The following is a 22,437-nucleotide window of genomic DNA, read 5'->3' on the forward strand; positions in this document are numbered from 1 at the left end:
ACAGAGAATTCAAAATAGTTGTCATAAAGAAACTCAAGTTACAAGAAAACACAGAAAGACAGTTCAATGAACTTAGGAATAAAATTAATGAGCACAAGGAATTCTTCTCCAAAAATATTGAAACTCGAAAAAAAAAAGAAATTTAGAAGATGAGGAACATAATAAATGAGATGGAAAAAATCTAGAAACCTTATAAAACAAAGCTACTGTTATGGAGGACAGAATTAGTAATTTAGAGGACAGAAATAGAAATAATTTGGGTGGAGAAGGAGAGAGAACTAAGACTTTTAAAAAACGAAGAAACACTTGGAGAAATATCTGAATCAACTAGGCAATGCAACATAAAGATGATAGGTATTGTAGAGGGAAAAGTGAGGTAGAAAGGAGCAAAGAGCTTGTCCAAAGAAATAATATCTGAGAACTTCCCAAACGCGGGGAAGAAACTGAACTTACAAGTATACGAAGCCAATAGAATTCCTAATTACATCTATGCAAAAAAACCTTCTCCAAGGCTTATAATAGTAAAACTGGCAAAAGTCAATGACAAAAAAACTATTAAGGACAGCAAGGCAGAAGAGAATAATCTACAAAGGAACCCCTATTAGGCTTTCAGCAGATTTCTCAGCAGAAAACTTACAGGCTAGTAGAGTTTGGAATCATATATTTAAAAAAATGAAAGACAAAAATTTTCAACCAAGAATACTCTTTCCAGCAAAACTATCCTTCATATATGATGGGGAAATAAAAGCTTTCCCACATAAACAAATCTGAGGAAGTTTATCACCGCTAGACCTCCCTTAGAAGAAATGATCAATGATGCCCTCATACCTGAAACAAAAAGGGAAAGGTTTAGAAAGTCTTGAGCAGGGGATAAATAGATAGACAAAATCAGAAAATTGTAGATCTCTATCATAACAGGTTAGCAAACACTTAAATAAAACATAAAAGATAAGAGAAGGAAAGCATCAAAAATAACTATAAAAAATTCATTTTAATCACCAATTTACAAAACAAAAATGGAATAATTTGAGATAACAATAACTTAGAAGGGGAAAAGGAACAGTATGGAACCTACTTAGGTTAATGGAGATAAGAGGCTATCAGAAAATGGACTATCTCATCTATGAGATCTTTTATACAAATCTCATGGTAACCACTAAACAAAAAAATCAGAGCAGAGTCACAAATCATAAATAAACAGAAAACCACCAAAATGAAATGGCAGTAAGAAATACAAGGGAAGAGAAACAAGAGAAAAATAGAACAACCAGAAAACAAGAGATAAAATGGCAGTATTAAACCCTCATATATCAGTAATCACCCTAAATGTAAACGGATCGAATTCTCCAATCAACAGACACAGAGTATATGGATGGATTAAAAATCAAGACCAAACTATATTCTGCCTCCAGGAAACACAGCTCTAAAGACAAATACAGGCTCAGAGTGAAGATGATACTCCAAGCAAATGGAAAGCAAAAGATGTTGCCATACTTATATCAGACAAAGCAGACCTCAAGATAAAAAAAAAAGCAAGGAGAAAAAAAGAGGGGCAGCATATAATGATAAAAGGGACAATCCACCAAGAGGACATAACACTTATGAATATATAAGCACTTAACACAGGTGCACCAAAGTATATAAAGCAACTATTAACAGACCTAAAGGGAGAAATTGACAGCAACACAATAATAGTAGGGGACCTGAACACCACACTTACATCGAAGGATAGAATATACAGACAGAAAGTCAACAAGGAAATAGTGGATTAAAATGAAACACTTGAGCAGATAGACTTAATAGATAGACAGAGAGCATTCCATCCAAACACAGCAAAATATACATTCTCCTCAAGTGCACATGGAACATTCTCAAAGATAGACCATATATTGGGAAACAAGGCAAGCCTCAATAAATTTAAGAAGATTGAAATCATATCAAGCGTCTTTCCTGATCACAGTGGTATGAAAATAGAAATCAACTACACGAAAAAGCTGGGAAACTCACAAATATGTGGAGACTAAACAAATGCTACTGAACAACCATTGGATCAATGAAGAAATCAAAGGAGAAATCAAAAAATACCTGGAGACAAATTAAAATGAAAATACATCATACCAACTCATATGGGTTGCAGCAAAAGCAGTCTAAGAGGGAAATTCATAGCAATACAAGCCCAACAAACAAGAAAAATCTCAAATAAGTAATCTTAAACTACACATAACAGAACTAGACCAAAAGGAGATCAAACAAAGCCCAAAGTCAGCAGAAGGAAGGAAATAAGAAAAATTAAAGCAGAAATAAATGAAATAGAGAGACAAAAAAACAGTAGAAAAGATCAATGAAACCAGGCGATGGTTCTCTGAGAAGATTAACAAAATTGACAATCCCTTAGCCAAACTCACTAGGAAATAGAGAAGGCTCAAATAAATGAAATTAGAAATGAAAGAGGAGAAATTACAATGGAAACTACAGAAATACAAAGGAATAAGAGAATGCTATGAAAAACTATATGCCAATAAATTGTAGAAGAAATGGACAAATTATTAGACTGATACAACTTCCGAAAACTGAATTAATAAGAAATAAAGAATTGGAATAAACAAATAACAAGGAAAGAAATTGAAACAATAACCAAAAAACAAAAGTCCAGGACCAGATGGCTCCTCTGGAGAATTCTACCAAACATTCAAAGAATATTTAATATTTATCCTTCTCAAACTATTCCAAAAAACTGAAGAAGAAATGGAAGACTTCCTAATATTCTATGAGGCCAACATCACTCTGATACTAAAACCAGACAAGGACAACACAAAGAAGGAAAATTACAGGTCAATATTGCTAATGAACATGGATGCAAAAATCCTCTAAAAAATATTGGCAAACCAAGTACAGCAATACATTAAAAGGATCATACACCATGATCAAATGGGATTTATAATAGGAACATAGGGATGGTTCAACATCCACAAATCAATCAATGTGATACACCACATTAATAAGATGAAGAATAAAAATCACATTATCATCTCAATAGATGAGAAAGCATTTAACAAGATCCAACATCCATTTATGATGAAAAACTCTAAATAAAAAGGGTATAGAAAGAAAATACCTCAACATAATAAAAGCCATATATGACAAACCCACAGCCAATATCATGCTCAATGGTGAAAAACTGAAAGCCATCCTTCTGAGAACAGGACAAAGACAAGGGTGCCCACTCTCACCACTCCTATTCAACATAGTGCTGGAGGATCTGGCCAGAGTAATTAGGCAAGAAAAAGAAATAAAAGTTATCTAAATTGGAAAGGAGGAGGTGAAACTCTTGTTGTCTGCTGGAGACATGATCCTATACATGGAAAATCCTAAAGAATCCACCAGAAAACTATTAGAAATAATCAACAACTACAGCAAAGTTGCAGGGTAGAACATCAACTTACAAAACTCACTTGCATTTCAAAACACTAATAACAAACTAGCAAAAAGAGAACTCAAGGAAACAATCCCATTTAGAAGAGAAAATTATAATGACAGAATATTGCAAATCATATATCTGACAAGGGGTTCATTTCCAAAATTGCAACAAAGAGAATAAAATATCTAGGAATAAATTTACCAAGGAGGTGAAAGACCTGTACCTTGAAAAGTATAAAATATTATTGAAAGAAATCAAAGATGACATAAAGAAATGGAAAAATATTCCATGCTCATTGACTGGAAGAATAAGCATAGTAAAATGTGCATATTACCTAAAGCAATCTACACATTCAATGCAATCCTGATCAGAATTCCTGTGACATTCTTCAGAGAAATAGAACAAAGAATCCTAAAATTGATGTGGAACAACAAAAGACCCCAAATAGCTAAAACAGTCCTGAGAAAAATGAACAAAGCTGGAGGCATTACAATCCCTGACTTCAAAATATACTACAGAGCTATAGTAATAAAAACAGAAGGGTACTGGTACAAAAACAGACACACAGATCAATGGAACAGAGTTGAAAGCCCAGAAACAAAACCGCACATCTATGGACAGCTAATCTTTGACAAAGGAGCCAAGAACATACAATGGAGAAAGGAAAATCTCTTCAATGTGTTGGAAAAACTGGACAGCCACAAGCAAAAGAATGAAAGTAGATCATTATCTTACCCCATACACAAAAATTAACTCAAAATACATTAAAGAGTTGAAGTAAGACCTGAAACCATAAAACACCTAGAAGAAAACGTTGACAGTTCACTCTTCGACATCGGTCTTAGCAGCGTCTTTTCGAATACCATGTCTACTCAGGCATGAGAAACAAAAGAAAAAATATACAAATGGGACTACATCACATTAAAAAGCTTCTGTAAGGAAAAGTAAGCCATGAAGAAAATGAAAAGACAACTCACCAACTGGGATAAAATATTTTCAAATCATATATTGGACAAGGGATTAATTTCCAAAATATATGAAGAACATATATAACTCAACAACAAAAAAACAAACAACCCAATCAAAAAATGAGCAGAGGATACGAACAGACGTTTTTCCAAAGAAGATATACAGATAGCCATGAGGCACATGAAAAGATGTTCAACATCACTAATTAGGGAAATGCAAATCAAAACTACAATGATATATCACATTACACCTGTCAGAATGGCCATAATTACCAAGACAAAAAGTAAGAAATGTTGGAGAGGATGTGGAGAAAGGGGAACCCTCATACTCTGCTAGTGGGAATGCAAACTAGTACCGCAACTATGGAAAACAGTATGGAGATTTCTCAAAAAATTAAAAATACAACTATCATACAATCCAACTATCCCACTATTGGGTATTTATCCAAAAGAACTTGAAATCAACAATTCAAAGAGATTTATGCACCCCTATGTTCATTGCAGCATTATTCACAACAGCCAAGATGTGGAAGCAACTCAAGTGTCCTTCAACTGATGAATGGATAAAGAAGATGTGGTATATATATACAATGGAATACTACTCAGCCATAAAAAAGACAAAATCATCTCATTTGCAACAACACAGATTGACTTGAGGGCATTAGGTTAAGCGAAATAAGCCAAACAAGGAGAGACAAACCATGCATGATTTCACTCATATGTGGAAGATAAACAAACACATGGATAAAGAGAACAGATTGGTGGTTTCCAGAGGGGAAGGAGGTTGGAGGGTGGGTGAAAGAGGTAAAGGGGCACATACATGATGACAGATAAAAATTAGACTATTGGTGGTGAACATGATGCAGTCTATACAGAAACTGATAAAAAATAATGTACACCTGAAATTACACGATGTTATATTCCATTATGACCTCAATAAAATAATTTTACAAAATACTCAGAAAACCAGAAAAAGGGGAAAACTTCTTAAATCTCATTAAGGGTGTCTACTATAATCCTACAGCTCACATTATACTCAAGTTTGAAAGAATCAATGCATTCTACCTATGGTCAGAGTAAGGCAAGATTATCTCTGACCAGTTTCATTAAGCATGATACTGAATATTCTAGGTATCTACAGAAAAAGAGTGAAAGGAAGAAGATAGGAAAATAGTAAGTAAGACTATCCTTACTGGCAGACGAAGAGATAGTGTAGTAGAAATCTTTAAGGAATTCACAATAAAGCTACTAGAACTAATAAATAAATTGGTAAGTTGGTAAGGTCAGTATGTAAAAGTTAATGCATTTCTACATAGCAGCAATAAATAATTAGAAATTAAAGTTACAAAAAACAACTTCATAGCCTGAAAAACCAAGTTAATTAGAAACACATTTAATAGAAAATGCATGACTGTTTCTATAAACTATAACCACTGAGAAAGGAAATTAAAATAATCTAAATTATCAGAGAGCTCCATAATGTTCAAAGATAAGATAAATCAATGTTCAAAACAGCAATCTAACCTAAACTGCTCTGTAGATTCAAGGCAAACCCAATAAAATTCTAAATATAACCAATTTTCTGACTTTCAATGACATAGTATAACTTGCTTGTTTTTGAATCTACCAAAGTGTAATTGTCTAGCATGTAATCATTTGTATTTTGCTTCTTCTGCCCCACTACATGGTTTTGATATTCATTCATGTTACTGCAGAGTAGTTTGTTCATTTTCTTTACTGTATATTAATTCATTGTGTGAATATCCTACATCTTATTCTATTATGGATAGACATCTAGATTGTTTCCAGTATTGGGATATTATAAATAGTTGAGACTGTTAGTTACAAAGTAACAGTGTGTTCATGCCCCTCTCATGTGCATAATCCTTTCATTTTTCCTCTTAGCTTCCTGATGAAGTTCAAATTCCTTAGATTATCTTACCCCCTCAATTTAAGCTAGTTCTCCACTGTAATTTGCTACTAGGCCCACCTCCCACCTCAACCACCCTGCAATCCATAAAAATCGACATATCCATAATTTCTCATGACTCCATCAAAGACTGTCTTACTGGACTGCTGAAAATGAACACGCTGTCTCTGAACTCACTTATATGTTACATTTACTGTGATATATTTAGTGTTCACATTTCTCAGCTGAGACAACAGTTAATATTATGCTGGTGAATGGTAAGGGGCACCTCATGTTCTCTATCTCCCTCAGGAGAGACATGGTTGGGTGTTGGCAATGATTTCCGTGGAAGTCTCTTTCAGAAGAGGTACTGTAAGGCACAGACTACCCCAAATTACTCACATGACAAACTGTGACAGCAGTTGTGATTAGATTAATTACTTTACGTGATTGCAAAACTTACCTTTAAAAACCTGTTTTTGCAAAAGCAAAAGTTGAGGTTACTGGCATAAATTTTCAACACACCACCAATAACACATTTCTCTATACCCCACAGGTTTTATAGAAAAATCTACACATCACACTAGAGCAACTAGGCCATGATGACCGTTCTCTGGGAAGCCACAACCATTCAGCTCACAGGGTCCAGGAAGGACTGAACATAGCACCTCTGGCCAAGGCCAACAAAGTAGTTTTCCATGTCTGGGTCTCAAACAGGCTGAATCTCATACCATGAAATATTTTCTTCTCCATTCCCATAGGTAACACTTTGTCATGTTTCTAATGTACATGCTATAGTGTATTAGAAATAACATGTACAGGACAGTGTCCTGTCCTGATGTGGTTTCAGATTTGATGGAAATATCATACTGTGTCCTGTACACCAATCTCAATTTTATAAAAATAGCTCTCACCACGCTGATTAATTCTCCATTTGTATTTTTAGAACACTGGAGACCAAGGTAGCTCTAGAAGAGTGTAATTTGCAATATTTATTTCCTAATGTAAGAATGATTCATGAAAGGATGAAAATACTCAGGAGTAATGAGAGCTGTGATCCAGAGACACTCACCTGTCTGATAAATGGCCATATATGATGCTTCCCACCAGCGCTCCAGCCATGAATAAGAATCTAGACACTGAGTCCAGTGACTGAAATTCACATACCAGGTCCCACTGGAAGAGAAGCAAACTTGCAAAGGAGAGCTCCACGGCAGCTTATAACCCCACAGTGGAAACACTTTAACATTACTTGTGAATTTTAGAATATTGGGTCGCTATCTTCCTTTCCAGCTTCCCTTTCTATATTAGCTGACCTTCTCATTCAGATCTTGGTTTAAATATAACTTTTCTGGAAGACTCTTCTAAAATTGTAGGTTTTATTAATGCCCTGTTTTACTCCTTGCTAACTGGTTCTTAATCTTGGCCATAGAGTGCAATTATTTTAGTTTTAAAATTTTATTCATGCTTGAATTTCATCATAGACTTTGTTATTTGACTGCTCTGGGGTACAGTCTGAGCCTGGAGGTTTTCATCAAGCTCTCAAATACTTATAATTTGCAACCAAATGGTAAGCATTACCGACCTACCATGACGTTTTTAACACATTACATAAATTTCTTGCTTAAACTTGGTCTTTCCAAGAGTAAAAGCACTACAATAGCAGGGTTCATGTCTATTTTTTATTTCATTCGTATTATTATTCAGGAAAGTGGCCAGCATTTAATAGAGAAGTAATTAATATTTGCTGAAACAGTGAAGAATGAGTAGCTGTGTTGTGACTAAAGGCTTGAAGTATCTTCATTATTTTTTCTACCTCTAAACACCCACACTATGTACTCACAGAACATACATGGGGCCTCTTACCTCAGTCACGATGGTGGAGGAGAAGGAGCTTTGGTCATACACCCAGCCATTCACACAGGGTTCCATGTCCAGCTCACTCATATTAGAGAAGGTCCCATTCAGATGAAGGAGCTGCCACTGGGGGTGGAGGAAGCGATGACACTTCTCTGGCCTCTGATTTGAATCCAGTGGAATTGAGATTTTGAGGACAGCATCTTGGCTGAGGGTCCCAGTGCCATTAGCAGAGACAGTGTCATTGTCAAGGATGTGGACCCAGCAGCGGTGACCAGGGATGGCAGCAGTGAAGTTCTCCAATATCGTATGAGGGTATACTATGAGGTTGGAGATAGAAAGGAAAACTATCTGAAGAATCTGGAATCTCCCCAGGCCTCCAACTTGATCCAAGAGGTCCTGAAAGGCCATTGAGGCTGTGCAGGTGATCCCCAAGATGAGGTAAAATGACTTTATCTATAAAAGTTCAAGGGGAGAAAATGTTTTTTCCACACCGAGTCTGTGAGGGCCGCATTCTGTCCTCAACTGGCCCTGTAACCCCTCCAAAGCAGGGCTTTGGAAGCTGTTTCTCCAAATTGTTTTAGGGTCAGTTTAGTAGCTATTCTCATTAGTTACATGGACAATTATTTTGCTGATGTACTTCCAGCAATTGACAGTTAAATCTGTTAATGGTGTACTTTGTAAAAGTTCTTGTCCCCAGCAGCCCTTAAAAGTCAACATTGGACTTTGATCTACAGAATCTTAGTAAACAATCTAAAAATAAACCTGCTACATTGTATGTAGTTCTACCAGAAAATCTACTTGGTGAGACTCAAAAGTGAAATGCTTTTTGATTTTTCTTTGAAAATAGAGAAAGCATTTTGCTTGTTTAGCACTGAACTTTGATTAAAAGAGTTAATGAAAACAATCCTGAGTTAAATAAAAGCTAGTGAAATGTGGTGCAATCCTTCCGTTTTCATAAGTGACATTCTGTGTCGGTTCAAATCATATCACAAATTCACACTGAAAATAACTTACTTGAAATCGGGGCAGAGTAGGCAGTGATGGAGGCCCGAAGGGTAAACCAGTGGTAAAGCTCATATAAAGGTTTATTTTTATTGGCTTATTGATTCATTCAGATAACATTTTTGAGGACCTTTTCTGTGCTAGTTCTAGGAATACAGTAATGTGTCAGACAAGGTTTTCATGGCTCTTAAACTCCAGTAAGTGAGGGAGATTTATACCATGACCTCGTAAAATTCCTATCTGGTACATGCACAATCTGCTAGGGAAGAATTCAAGAGAAAATATGGAATAAAATGTCATAGCACTATTTATTATCACTAAATCATCTACTAGAAATTTCTTTGTTTACAGCTTCATTGAGATATAATTTGTGTACCATCTGTTCAAAAGCAAAATTCAACTGAGTACATTTGAAGATGTTAATTGGCTTTCTTAAGCAATTCATAAATCAAGTAGCATCTCATCCAGATACTAGAAGGGCACTATGAGGAAGTATACAAAATGGAAAGTTTTTATAGGAAAGAGCATGGGGTAAGGACATCATTACCAGAAGAAAACAAAGTGTTATTTTGGGCCAGAACACCTTATTGGGGGAAAGGGAACTGGCATGTGTTTTATCTTGCAGATTACCTTACTTGTGCAACTCAGGAAACTTCAGATTGACTGTTTAAAGGTCACATTCCTGGGAGGGCTGAAACTGTAATTAAACCTTGGTTTGCTGTCACAAGGACCATTTTGGGCTTGTTATTTCTTTGTTTTCTCAATTCCCCTTCTCTGATTAAAACACTCAGCCACATTGAGAGAGGTGATTTAAAAAAAAAAATTAAGGCATTAGCATCAGTCTCAACTACTGTTCCATAGTTCCCATGGTTTTTTCTGTCCTTCTGTGTGATATTTGCAGGTCATGATGATTTTGCTTAATCCCGGTGATAATTACATGTCATGTCTTCAGGTTCACAGCCTTTAAGTGGATCATTTTCTTTGTTCCTTCTCTGATGTTTCAGTCTAGGGAGATCATTTGTTTGGTGGTTAGCAACTGCAAACATGCATTAAAAGTTTTTGATATAATACAATGTAACCAAAGCAGGTAAATTTTGCCTGCCACATGATTGAGCCAGTCACTGAGATGAGGAGTTTGCAAAGAGAAAGGATTTAGTCACAAGTCAGCCAAGTGAGGAGGCAGGAGAAACAATCTCAGATCTGCCTCCCTGAAAATGGGGACTCCGGGATATTTACGGGGTAGGGAGAAAGATGGTCTGAAGTGTGGGCAAAGATGATTGTAGGTAAGGAGAAGTGACATAAGTGATGATTGGCACAAGTGTTGTCCAGTTCCATGACTCTTCATAAGATGCATGTTCAAAAAATGGTGGTGTTCCCATGATCTGAGGGTGGAGTTTTTAGCCTCTTGATGTCAAAAAGGTCACTTGAGCACCCACACAGGCCCAGTTAATGAGTTGGTGGTCTCAACTGGCCTGAACTGGATAAGGGGGTCCTAAATCCTGAAAAACAGCTCAAATACCCATTACCATGATGACCCAGGTGCCGGGGAGATATTATCTATAGGAACCTAGTGGGAGCCAGTTAATATATTGCCTAAGCAACACAGATAACAATGGGTAGATGAACAACTAAAAGCTATAATTTGCATTTGCAAAAAAAAAAAAAGAGGAGTTACTAGCTACCTAATCATTAATGGCTGTTTGCAGGTTTCAGTCACCCCTATTCTTTGGTCATTCCTCATTCTTGAGGGATTCAGGGTGATGACTGATCTAGCTACTTCCTGCTGAATTGAGTCATAGATCTGGGTTAGAGGAATGGAACTGTTTAGCACTCATTTGGAAACATTCTCTTGTTCTCAGCTTCAGGCTGAAATTTTGCATTATTAGAATTTTTGTACCTTATTCAATAGTTTGGGTACAATATTTAAAGGCACATTTTATAATTAAGATTCTGACCAGAAGGACAAGAAATATAGAGAACCCAAATTTTAATAGTCCCTGAAAAATAGATCTAATCCCTTGGGAATCCAAGAAAATAGTCCTGAAAACCAGTCTGGGTCCAGTTCTTCTATGGATACCTGCTGTAGCCAGGTAGCTTGTTGTCTGATTTTGTCTATGTGAGTTTCAGTCTCTGATGAGGTGATTAATTAACAAAATTAATCTCAATTAACAAAATGTGTCTTCATACTAGAATGTTTACCTTTATTTTTTTTACCCCCAAAGCCCCAGTAGATAGTTGTATGTCATAGCTGCACATCCTTCTAGTTGCTGTATGTGGGACGCGGCCTCAGCATGGCTGGAGAAGTGGTGCGTCGGTGCGCGCCCGGGATCCGAACCCGGGCCGCCAGCAGGGGAGCGCGCGCACTTAACCGCTAAGCCACGGGGCCGGCCCAGAATTTTTACCTTTAAAAACCTTAATTTCTAAGTGAAAAATAAGGCAATAAACAATTATAAGCTGTCTTTTATTTTAGAAGTCTGTGGATTGGCAGATTTATAAATTTTTTTTACAATTTCTAGAAACATAATGCTTTTTCATAGAAAATTTCTCAGTGTGGCATGAAACACGTTTACTAATAAATCCAAATTTACCTTTAGTTTCTCTGTCATAGGATGTCAAGGGTAAATAAACCTGTGTTCAATAATTAATGTTTCACTATTTTATCTTATTTGAAAATGGTCTAGATATTTAATAAATTTCTCATGTAATTTAACTTAGCAAAACCCTAAAGTTTCAAGTTAACAAAAAAATTTTGGAAGTTATTTTTAAGTAAGATGCCATAAGATATAATTGTTGCTAAAAAGTTTATAAACTTTTATCTCAATTCATATATCTAAATGATTTTCTGTCAATAATTACATTTAGATTACCCACAAATTGTATATTGTATATTGGACAAAATCAGCTATCATTTTAAATTATTTTTTGATGAAAAATTTGCAACAGAAATAACATAAATTTAACTAGTTAATCCGGGTAGAATAAAAGTTATCTCCATTTTATTCAATGTCAGTATCTTTAAAGATATGTCTGTTTAATTAAACCAACAACCTTAAGCTAGATTTTCCACCTGGTATTTCCCAGATCACTTGAACTTGAAAAGAATTTGGGTTAGTTTGTGCTATATTTCTGAGAACTTTAAAATACCCAATCCTTACAAGTGCTTGACCTTTAACTCAATTAAATAGAGCTCTTTTACAAATTAATTTTAGCAATAACTTATGGAAGTAGAAAATACCACACATCAACAATACATATATATAGATGTAGAGATAGATACATAGACAGACACAGAGACCTTATAGTTACTAATTTTTGTGGAGAAGATTTTTATGATTTCTCATTAACCCAATTTCCAAATACTTTCTCTCTCCTTTATTTTCCTTCTGATGAGAAACATTGCATTTCAAAGAACGACTCTTAAGTCCCAGAGGAGATGTGGGTAGAAAATATACATCAGAAAGGTACAGAGAAGTTATCCAAGTTTTCTTCAAAATGGAGTTTTGGAGGCATATTTGCAGAACAGTTGTGTTTCTAAGATCCAAATATGTGCAACTCTTTTGAGATGAATATGGAAAGTTTTGGGATTGGCAAAAAGGAATGACATACTCATCTACCTATTGTTGGAATATTTCTTTCCCTCTGGGTATATAGCTTTATTTCAGCTTAGTGGAGAAGGCCTGCAAAAAAATTCCTGTCAGGCTCTACTTATCAGTTTTTGATTTGGCCAAATTTCTTATCATAAAGTTATTAAATCCTTGTAAATATCTCATCAGGTTTCAACTAGAACAAACACTAAATATATCTGGTAGTATTGGACAACTTCATTAATTATAACTTTAGTTTCTCCTTGGGAGTTTAAGTGAATAATATAGCAGTTTAACAAGAAATCCCTCAGAGTCCTGTCAACATTGGTAGGAGCCCATACAGGGATCCTTTTTCAAAGGTAGATATGGGGTGTCGGTAAGGCCATTAACTTCGCCAGCGTTTTTTATGATCATGTTGTCTTTTCAGAGTGTAAAAACAATTCAGACATAAGATTATTAGAATAAGTACTCAAGTACAGAAGGATAGATGGGGCAGTAGGTGTTCTGTCAGTGTTACATCGGTCTTACAATCTTTTGTTTTAGATACTTCTTATCTCTTTAATTTCTATGAATCTTTTGCAGTGAATCTTTCAATGCTGAATGCTGAAGAGTTTTCTAAGCTTCTGCATTGATTTTATCTAATTGGAATGTTCCCCATAATGACCATTGTGATTCTAGGTTGTCTCTAGTCAAATTTCGCCATTTTTACAAATATCTATGACTCCCGGGACCACAATTCTTGGATATAAAATAAACAGATGTGTGAGAAGTTGGTGCACTCAATTCTTTGAAACTTGATGGGTTCATTTCTTTTATCTAAGGCTTTTGGGTGATCTGAGCCAAATTAATACCTAAGAGAGACTTGCTGTGTGGTTAGGAGACAGCAAGTGTTTTAACAGCTTTTAAATGTTCCAGCCATGCACATGAATTTTGTGAGTTTTTCCTTGAGAGGTTCCCATTACCAACAAGCCTTTATTTAATATCCATCTTAGGAGAGAAGTCAAGATGGCATCGTAAGCAGACTCAGAACTCACCTCCTCCCACAAACACAGCCAACTTACAACTACTCGTGGAAAAATTACCCCTGAGACAGAACTGAAAACTGCATAAGAGGAACTCCTGCAACAAACGACAATCCTAATTGAGGTGGAAGAGGCAGAAATTCCCTTCTGGAGAGGAAAAATGCTGCCTTCACAAGGCACAGCACCTCACGCCCACCCAAGAGCAGCCCAAATGTATGCAGCCCTCCCTGGAGGCGCAGGCCCAGACCCGGGGAACACCCCTGCTGTGGGCATTTTGTGGACCCAGCACAATCGAGATGAGTGGCATAACATCTGACTTTGTCTGCTACTAAAACATTGGGGAGTACCCCCAGAAAAGCTGGTTCACAAAGAAATTAAAAATGGTTCTAAAATGGCCCACGCGCAAACTCACCCGATTCAGAAAGCAACCTGAAATCACCAGAAAGAAAGGTGCACAGTGCTTTGGTGAAAAGAGACTCACCTGATAGGCCCTGAGTGGATCTCGGTGAGAGGTGAGACCTCTCCAGGGACTGAGACATTGGCGACAGCCATTGTTGTGGCCTGGTGTGGGCATGCTGATACAGACGCAATAGGAGTTCTCACTGAGGCCAGCTACCTCACGTCTGCCCCACCCACTGGAGCACTGATTTAATCCAGCTCAGCTAGGGCAGGCAGCCCACCCTAGAGACTGGCCCCACCCAACAACAAACCGTCAGGCAACTTATGGACCTGCATAGATTGGTGACTGGATTCTCTGCAGCCTGGCAACTGAGCTGACTTCAGTGGGGTAGGGCATGCACAAGGAGCAGGTGGAGAGTGTGGGGCAGTGGTGGAGTGTGTGGGGCTCCCGCCGTGGAGAGACTGGGTCCACTTCACCAGGTCGGGGGACGCACATGGGGGAGGACTTTGTTGACGATGTGTGTGAACCTGTGGGAGGTGGGGATTGTCAGCTGCAGAAGACTTGTGCTTCTCAAAGACCCACATAGGGGGTTTGCCCCACCTTCCAAAGCCTGAAACAATTGGGTGCTCCCATGCCTGAGGCCAGCCCCACCCAGCTGTAATCTTCAGAGAGTTGACAAGAGATCTAAAGGCTGGAGGCTTATAGCAATTATAAGCCCCTGAGCCTAACAACCTGCCACACTTGGGGCCTACTCACTTAAAAGAAATACTGCAACACAAATGTGGTATTAGAACTTGCAGCCAACTGTGCTGGGGCTCCCCACACCTGATAAAGAGACTGAAGGGCCCACAACAACTACAAGCAGCTGAGCATTACAACAGCTGGCCAGGAGCGTAACTCGGCCTCCCTGGGTGCGTACAGGGAGAGCAAACAGGCCACAACAGAAGGACACACATAGCCCACATAAGGGTCACCCCTGGAACATTGAGAACTGAGGGAAGCACATGGCAGGCCTCCTAAGACATCACTTACATAAGGTCACCTATCCAAGAGCAGGAGACATAGCTGAGCTACCTAATACATAGAACAAGTACAGGGAGAGAGGCAAAATGAGGAGGGAAAGGAATACATTCCAAGTAAGGGAAGAGGACAAAACCCCATAAAAGGAACTAAGTGAAATGGAAATGAGCAACCTACCTGACAGAGAGTTCAAACTAAGAGTGTTAAGGATGCTCACTGATCTGGGGAGAAGAATAGATGAACTCAGTGAGAATGTCAGCAAAGAAATGGAAGATATAAAAAAGAACCAATGAGAAATGAAGAATACAGTACTAGAAATGAAAAATTCACTAGAGGGACTCAAAAGCAGAGTGGAGGGTACGGAAGAATGGATCTGCGAGCTGGACAAAAGACTAGAAGAAATTACCCAAGCTGAACATGTAAAAGAGAAAAGAATTAAAAAGAGTGAGGACAGTATAGGGGACCTCTGGGACAACCTCAAGTGCACTAACATCCATGTTATAGGTGTCCCGGAAGGAGAAGTGCGAGACAAAGGGGCAGAGAATCTATTTCAAGAAATAATAGATGAAAACTTCCCTAAACTAAGGAAGGAAACAGACATCCAGGTACAGGAAACACAGAGAGCACCAAACAAGACAAAGCCAAAGAGGCCGACACCCTGACACATCATAATCAAAATGTCAAGAATTAAAGATGAAGAGAGGAACCAGCCCCATGGCATAGCGAGTAAGTGCATGCTCTGCTGCTGGGAGCCCGGGTTCGGATCCCAGATGTGCACCAACGCACTGCTTCTCCGGCCATGCTGAGGCCACATCCCACATACAGCAACTAGAAGGATGCGCAACTACAACATACAACTATCTACTGGGGCTTTGGGGAAAATGAAATACATAAATAAAATTATAAAAAAAAAAGATAAAGGGAGAATCCTAAAAGCCGCAAGAGAAAGACAAGTTACATACAAAGGAAACCCCATAACGCTATCAGCTGACTTCTCAGCAGAAACCTTACAGGCTAGAAGAGAGTGGCGTGATATACTTAAAGTGCTAAAAGGAAAAAACTTACAGCCAAGAATACTCTACCCAGCAAGGTTATCATTCAAAATGGAAGGAGAGATCAAAAACTACACAGACAAGCAAAAATTAAAGGAGTTTGTCACCAAGAAACCAGTGCTACAAGAAATGTTAAAGAGACTGATTTAAGGGGAAAAGAGAAGAACACAAATAGGAAAAATTATGTATTTCCATGATAAGAGGGTAATGGATACAAATGCACAAAATAGAGGTTAGATATGATATCAAAAACATAAAAGGAGGGAGGAGGGGAGTTAAAGAGTAGAGCTTTCAGACAGAGGTCAAACTAAAGAGACCATCAATTCTGTATAGAAGGACAAAAGAACAGAGAAGGACTACTAAAACACTGAGAAAAAAAAAGTTTAAAAATGGCACTAAGTACATACTTATCAATAGCTACTTTAAATGTCAATGGACTAAATGCTCCAATTAAAAGGCTTAGGGTGGCTGATTGGATAAAACAACAAGACCCATATACATGCTGCATACAAGAGACACACTTCAGACCTAAAGACACTCACAAACTGAAAGTGAAGGGATGGAAAAAGATACTCCATGCAAATGGCAATGAAAAGAAAGCTGGTGTTGCCGTAATCATATCAGACGAAATAGACTTAAAACAAAAACCGTAAAAAGAGACAAAGAAGAGCATTACATAATGATCAAGGGAACAATCCAACAAGAGGATATAACACTTGTAAATATCTACGCACCCAATGTAGGAGCACCTAAATATATAAAGCAATTATTAACAGACATAAAAAGAGAAATAAACAGTAACACAATAATACTAGGGGAGTTTAACACTCCACTTATATCAACCGATAGATCATCCAAAGAGAAGATCAATAAGGAAACATTGGCCTTAAATGACACACTAGAACAGATGGACCTAGTAGATATATACAGAGCATTCCATACAAAAACCGAAGAATACATGTTCTTTTCAAATGCACATGGAACATTCTCCAGGATTGATCACATATTAGGCCACAAAACAAGTCTCCATAAATTTAAGAAGATTGAAATAATACCAAGCATCTTTTCTGACCACAACATTATGAACTAGAAATCAACTATAGGAATAAAATCAGAAAAGCCACAAATACGTGGAAATTAAAGAAAATGTTACTGAAAAACGACTGGGTCAACGAAGAAATCAAAGAAGAAATCAAAAAATACCTGGAGACAAATGAAAATGAAAATACGACATGCCAGAATTTATGGGATACGGCAAAAGCGGTTCTAAGAGGGAAGTTTATAGCAATAAAGGCCTATCTCAACAAACAAGAAAAATCTGTAATAAACAATCTAACAACGCACCTAAAGGAACTGGAAAAAGAAGAACAAACAAGGCCCAAAATCAGTAGAAGAAGGGAAATAATAAAAATCAGAGCAGAAATAAATGAAATAGAGACCAAAAAAGCAATAGAAAAAATTAATAAAACTGAGAGCTGGTTCTTTAAAAAGATAAACAAAATTGACAAACCTTTAGCTAGACTCACCAAGAAAAAAAGAGAGAAGACACAAATAAGTAAAATCAGAAATGAAAGAGGAGAGGTTACAACAGACAACTCAGAAATACAAAAGATTATAAGAGAATACTATGAAAAGCTATATGCCAACCAATTCGACATTCTGGAAGAAATGGATAAATTCTTAGAATCATACAACCTTCCAAAACTGGATCTAGAAGAAGTAGAGAATTTGAATAGACCAATCACCAGTAAGGAGATCGAAACAGTAATCAAAAACCTCCCCAAAAATAAAAGTCCAGGACCAGAAGGCTTCCCTGGTGAATTCTACCAAACATTCAAAGAAGACTTAATACCTATCCTTCTCAAACTCTTCCAAAAAATTGAGGAGGGGGGGAAGCTCCGTAACTCATTCTATGAAGCTGACACTACCCTGATCCCAAAACCAGACAAGGATAGCCAAAAAAAGAAAACTACAGGCCAATATCACTGATGAACATCCATGCAAAAATCCTCAACAAAATACTAGCAAATCGCATACAACAATACGTTAAAAAGATTATACACCATGATCAAGAGGGATTTATTCCAGGTATGCAGGAATGGTTCAACATTGGCAAATCAATCAAGGTAATACACCACATTAATAAAATGAAGAATAAAAATCACATGATCATCTCAATAGATGCAGAGAAAGCATTTGACAAGATACAGCATCCATTTATGATAAAAACTCTGAATAAAATGGGTATAGAAGGAAAGTACCTCAACATAATAAAGAGCATATATGACAAACCCACAGCTAACATCATCCTCAATGGTGAAAAACTGAAAGCTATCCCTCTAACAACAGGAACCAGACAAGGATGCCCACTGTCACCACTCCTATTTAACATAGTACTGGAAGTCTTAGCCAGAGCAATCAGACAAGAGAAAGAAATAAAAGGGATCCAAATTGGAAAGAAAGAAGTGAATCTCTCAATATTTGCAGATGACATGATTTTGTATATAGAAAACCCTAAAGAATCCACCAGAAAACTTTTAGAAGTAATAAACGAATATGGTAAAGTTGCAGGATACAAAATCAACATTCAAAAATCAGTTGCGTTTCTATACACTAACAACGAAGTAGCAGAAAGAGAAATTAAGAATACCATTGCATTTACAACTGCAAGAAAAAGAATAAAATACCTAGGAATAAACTTAACCAAAGAGGTGAAAGAGCTGTACACGGAAAACTATAAAAATTGCTGAAAGAAATTGAAGAAGACACAAAGAAATGGAAGGATATTCCGTACTCTTGGATTGGAAGAATTAACATAGTTAAGATGTCCATACTTCCTAAAGCCATCTATAGATTCAATGCAATCCCTATCAAAGTTCCAACAACATTTTTCACAGAAATAGAACAAAGAATCCTAAAATTTATTTGTAACAACAAAAGACCCCGAACAAGTAAAGGAATCCTGAGAAAAAAGAACAAAGCTGGAGGTATCACACTTCCTGATTTCAAAATATACTACTAAGCTATAGGAACCAAAACAGCATGGTACTGGCAGAAAAACAGACACACAGATCAATGGAATAGAATCAAAAGCCGAGAAATAAACCCACACATCTATGGACAGCTAATCTTTGACAAAGGAGCCAAGAACATACAAGGGAGAAAAGAAAGTCTCTTCAACAAATGGTGTTGGGAAAACTGGATAGCCACATGCAAAAAAATGAAAGTAGACCCTTACCTTACACCATACACAAAAATTAACTCCAAATGGACTAAAGACTTGAATGTAAGACCTGAAACTATGAAACTTCTAGAAGAAAACATAGGCAGTGCGTTCTTTGACATTGGTCTTAGCAACATATTTTCAAGCACCATGTCTTACTGGGCAAGAGAAACAATAGAAAAAATAAACAAATGGGACTACATCAAACTAAAAAGCTTCTGCACAGCAAAGGAAACCATCAACAAAACGAAAAGACAACCTAATAATTGGGAGAAGATATTTGCAAACCATACATCTGATAAGGGCTTAATCTCCAAAATATACAAAGAACTGATGCATCTCAACAACAAAAAAACTAACAACCCAATCAAAAAATGGGCAAAAGACCTGAACAGATATTTCTCCAAAGAAGATATACAGATGGCCAACAGACAAATGAAAAGATGTTCAAAATCATTAACTATCAGGGAAATGCAAATCAAAACTACAATGAGATATCACCTCTCGCCCGTCAGAATGGCTATTATTAACAAGACAGAAAACAACATGTGGAGAGAAGGGAACTCTCATACACTGCTGGTGAGAGTGCAAACTGGTGCAGCCACTATGGAAAACAGTATGGAGATTCCTCAAAAAATCAAGGATAGAACTACCATATGATCCCGCTATTCCACTGCTGGGTATTTACCCAAAGAACTTGAAAACATCAATGCGTAAAGATACATGCACCCCTGTGTTCATCGCAGCGTTATTCACAATAGCCAAGACTTGGAAGCAACCTAAGTGCCCATCAAGGGACGAATGGATAAAGAAGATGTGGTATATATACACAATGGAATACTGCTCAGCCATAAGAAACGATGAAATCCAGCCATTTGTGACAACATGGGTGGACATTGAGGGTATTATGCAAAGTGAAATAAGTCAGAGGGAAAAGGTCAAACACCGTATGATTTCCTTCATTAAGTAGTAGATAATAACACCAATAAACAAACACATACAGACAGAGATTGGATTGGTGGTTACCAGAGGGGAAGGGGGGAGGGAGGAGGGTGAAAGGGATAATTCGGCACATGTGTGTGGTGATGGGTTGTAATTAGTATTTGGGTGGTGAACATGATGTAATCTATGCAGAAACAAAAGTATAATGATGTACACCTGAAATTTATACAATGTTATAAACCAATGTTACTGCAATAAGCAAAAAATTTGAAAAAATAAAAAAAGAAAAGATGTCATTGACCAGAGGTCTAAAGAGACCAGTGAGAGTCGTAACTTTCAAAACTGTTTTGTTGGGTCTGTATAGGCATCAAGGCCTTTTCTAGCATTTTGTGCCATGCACTGTGCCACGCAGTACTTTAATGAGTCATCTCATTAATCAATCCCTCATGGATTTTTCTGGCTCAAAAGCTCATGATTAGAAGATCAGTTTGTACTTGTTCATGGATAAAGATAAAGTTATTTTTAACTTTTATAGTTTTTTAATGTTCATTTTTGTTTGTTGATTGGTTGTTTCTGTTTTGTTTTTCCAGCAAAAATTCTCAAGAATAGTAAATGAAGAAGATTCCTACATAAAAGTGACAAAATTTTAAGGTGCTGTTGTAAGCTAACTGTTGTGGAAAAGAAAAATATGAAAGAAAAAATCCCAGAAGTTTTCCTTTATATCTACAAACTTGCAAGGCAATCTGCTGGAAAAATCAATCTCATTTACATTTATGGCACTAATTTACAATTTAAAAAATTTGTGGGAACATGTAATTCTGTGAACAATCCAATATTCTTGGGAAGTAGTTGAAAAAATTTTCAAATTTATCAATAAATATTAATAGACAAGATGACTCAGAAACAGGAAAACCATGGAATTTGGATGTAGCTGGTTGTTGTGTGGAGCAGCACACAGTAAACTAAATCATAAATCTGCAAAAATCAGAGCAATATAGCGTATGCAACCAGAAATCAAAAGATATCCCGAAGCAGATAGCAATATATATGCACTTAATGCATGATACTTTTTTGGGGGGTAAGTATGGGGTAGAAACTGGTATCATCTCTGATATTAGCTCATTTAAACCATTTTCTGGTTGTCTTGACAACTTGTGTTTGTCTTGATACTTTTTACATCATAAATCACTGGTGAATAGAAAGATTATGTACTCTTTTGTTACATTCCATGTAAATGATAACAATGGTGACCTTTCAATGATGGAATTTTAAGTGATTATTACATTTTCTTTGTAATTTTCTCTCTTCATATTTTAAACAATTACCATATGTCATTTAAAATATTATAAAGATATTATCAAAATCAAAGGGCAAATAGCTAAGTGATTTTCAAAATGTGTATACATTTTATAAAATCATTTTAAATTAAAGATTATATTCCAAATGACATGGTTAATTAATATATGAAAAGCTGTACAAATATTAGTAATTTAAGACAAACCCACTGTGAAATATAAGATTTCATTTTCAAAACACTATATTTAAAAGTGCTAGTAATTCCCATTGTGGGTGAGGGCGCATTGTAATAGGAATTCATAAAGGCGAAAGCATGCTATAATAAAAATTCAAGCATGTTAAAACACTTAGCATCATATTAAGAATTGTATTTAATTTTAGTTCAACAAACACTTATTGAGTAGTTATAATTTACAAAGGACTTGGCTTGTTCCTGTGGATACAGAGATTTAATGAGACAAAAGCATAAAATCAGAAGTATCATGTTGTCCACACATGCAATTTCTTTTTTTTTTTTAATTTTTTGTTTATTGCAGTAACATTGGTTTATGACATTGTGTAAATTTCAGGTGTACATCATTAAACTTCTATTTCTGCATAGATTACATCATGTTCACCACCCAAATACTAATTACAACCCATCACCACACACATGTGCCAAATTATCCCTTTCGCCCTCCTCCCTGCCCCCTTCCCCTCTGGTAACCACCAATCCAATCTCTGTCTCTATGTGTTTGTTTG

At 36.6% G+C, this 22,437-nt stretch overlaps 1 protein-coding gene across 1 annotated transcript in view; it reads right to left on the minus strand.

The window, feature by feature from the left end:
• The window catches only part of LOC131394918 (organic anion transporter 7-like), a 56,609-nt gene extending 48,046 nt beyond the window's left edge, over positions 1-8,563 (minus strand). Inside the window, exons 1-2 of the mRNA XM_058526615.1 lie at positions 8,162-8,563; positions 7,368-7,471 (exon numbers count right to left, since the gene is read on the minus strand). Coding sequence (XP_058382598.1) covers positions 7,368-7,471; positions 8,162-8,563 — 506 coding nt within the window. The remainder of the gene's footprint in view (positions 1-7,367; positions 7,472-8,161) is intronic.
• Positions 8,564-22,437: the final 13,874 nt, after the last annotated feature.

Source organism: Diceros bicornis, chromosome 31 (genome assembly GCF_020826845.1).
Source record: "Diceros bicornis minor isolate mBicDic1 chromosome 31, mDicBic1.mat.cur, whole genome shotgun sequence".
Taxonomy (NCBI): Eukaryota; Metazoa; Chordata; class Mammalia; order Perissodactyla; family Rhinocerotidae; genus Diceros; species Diceros bicornis.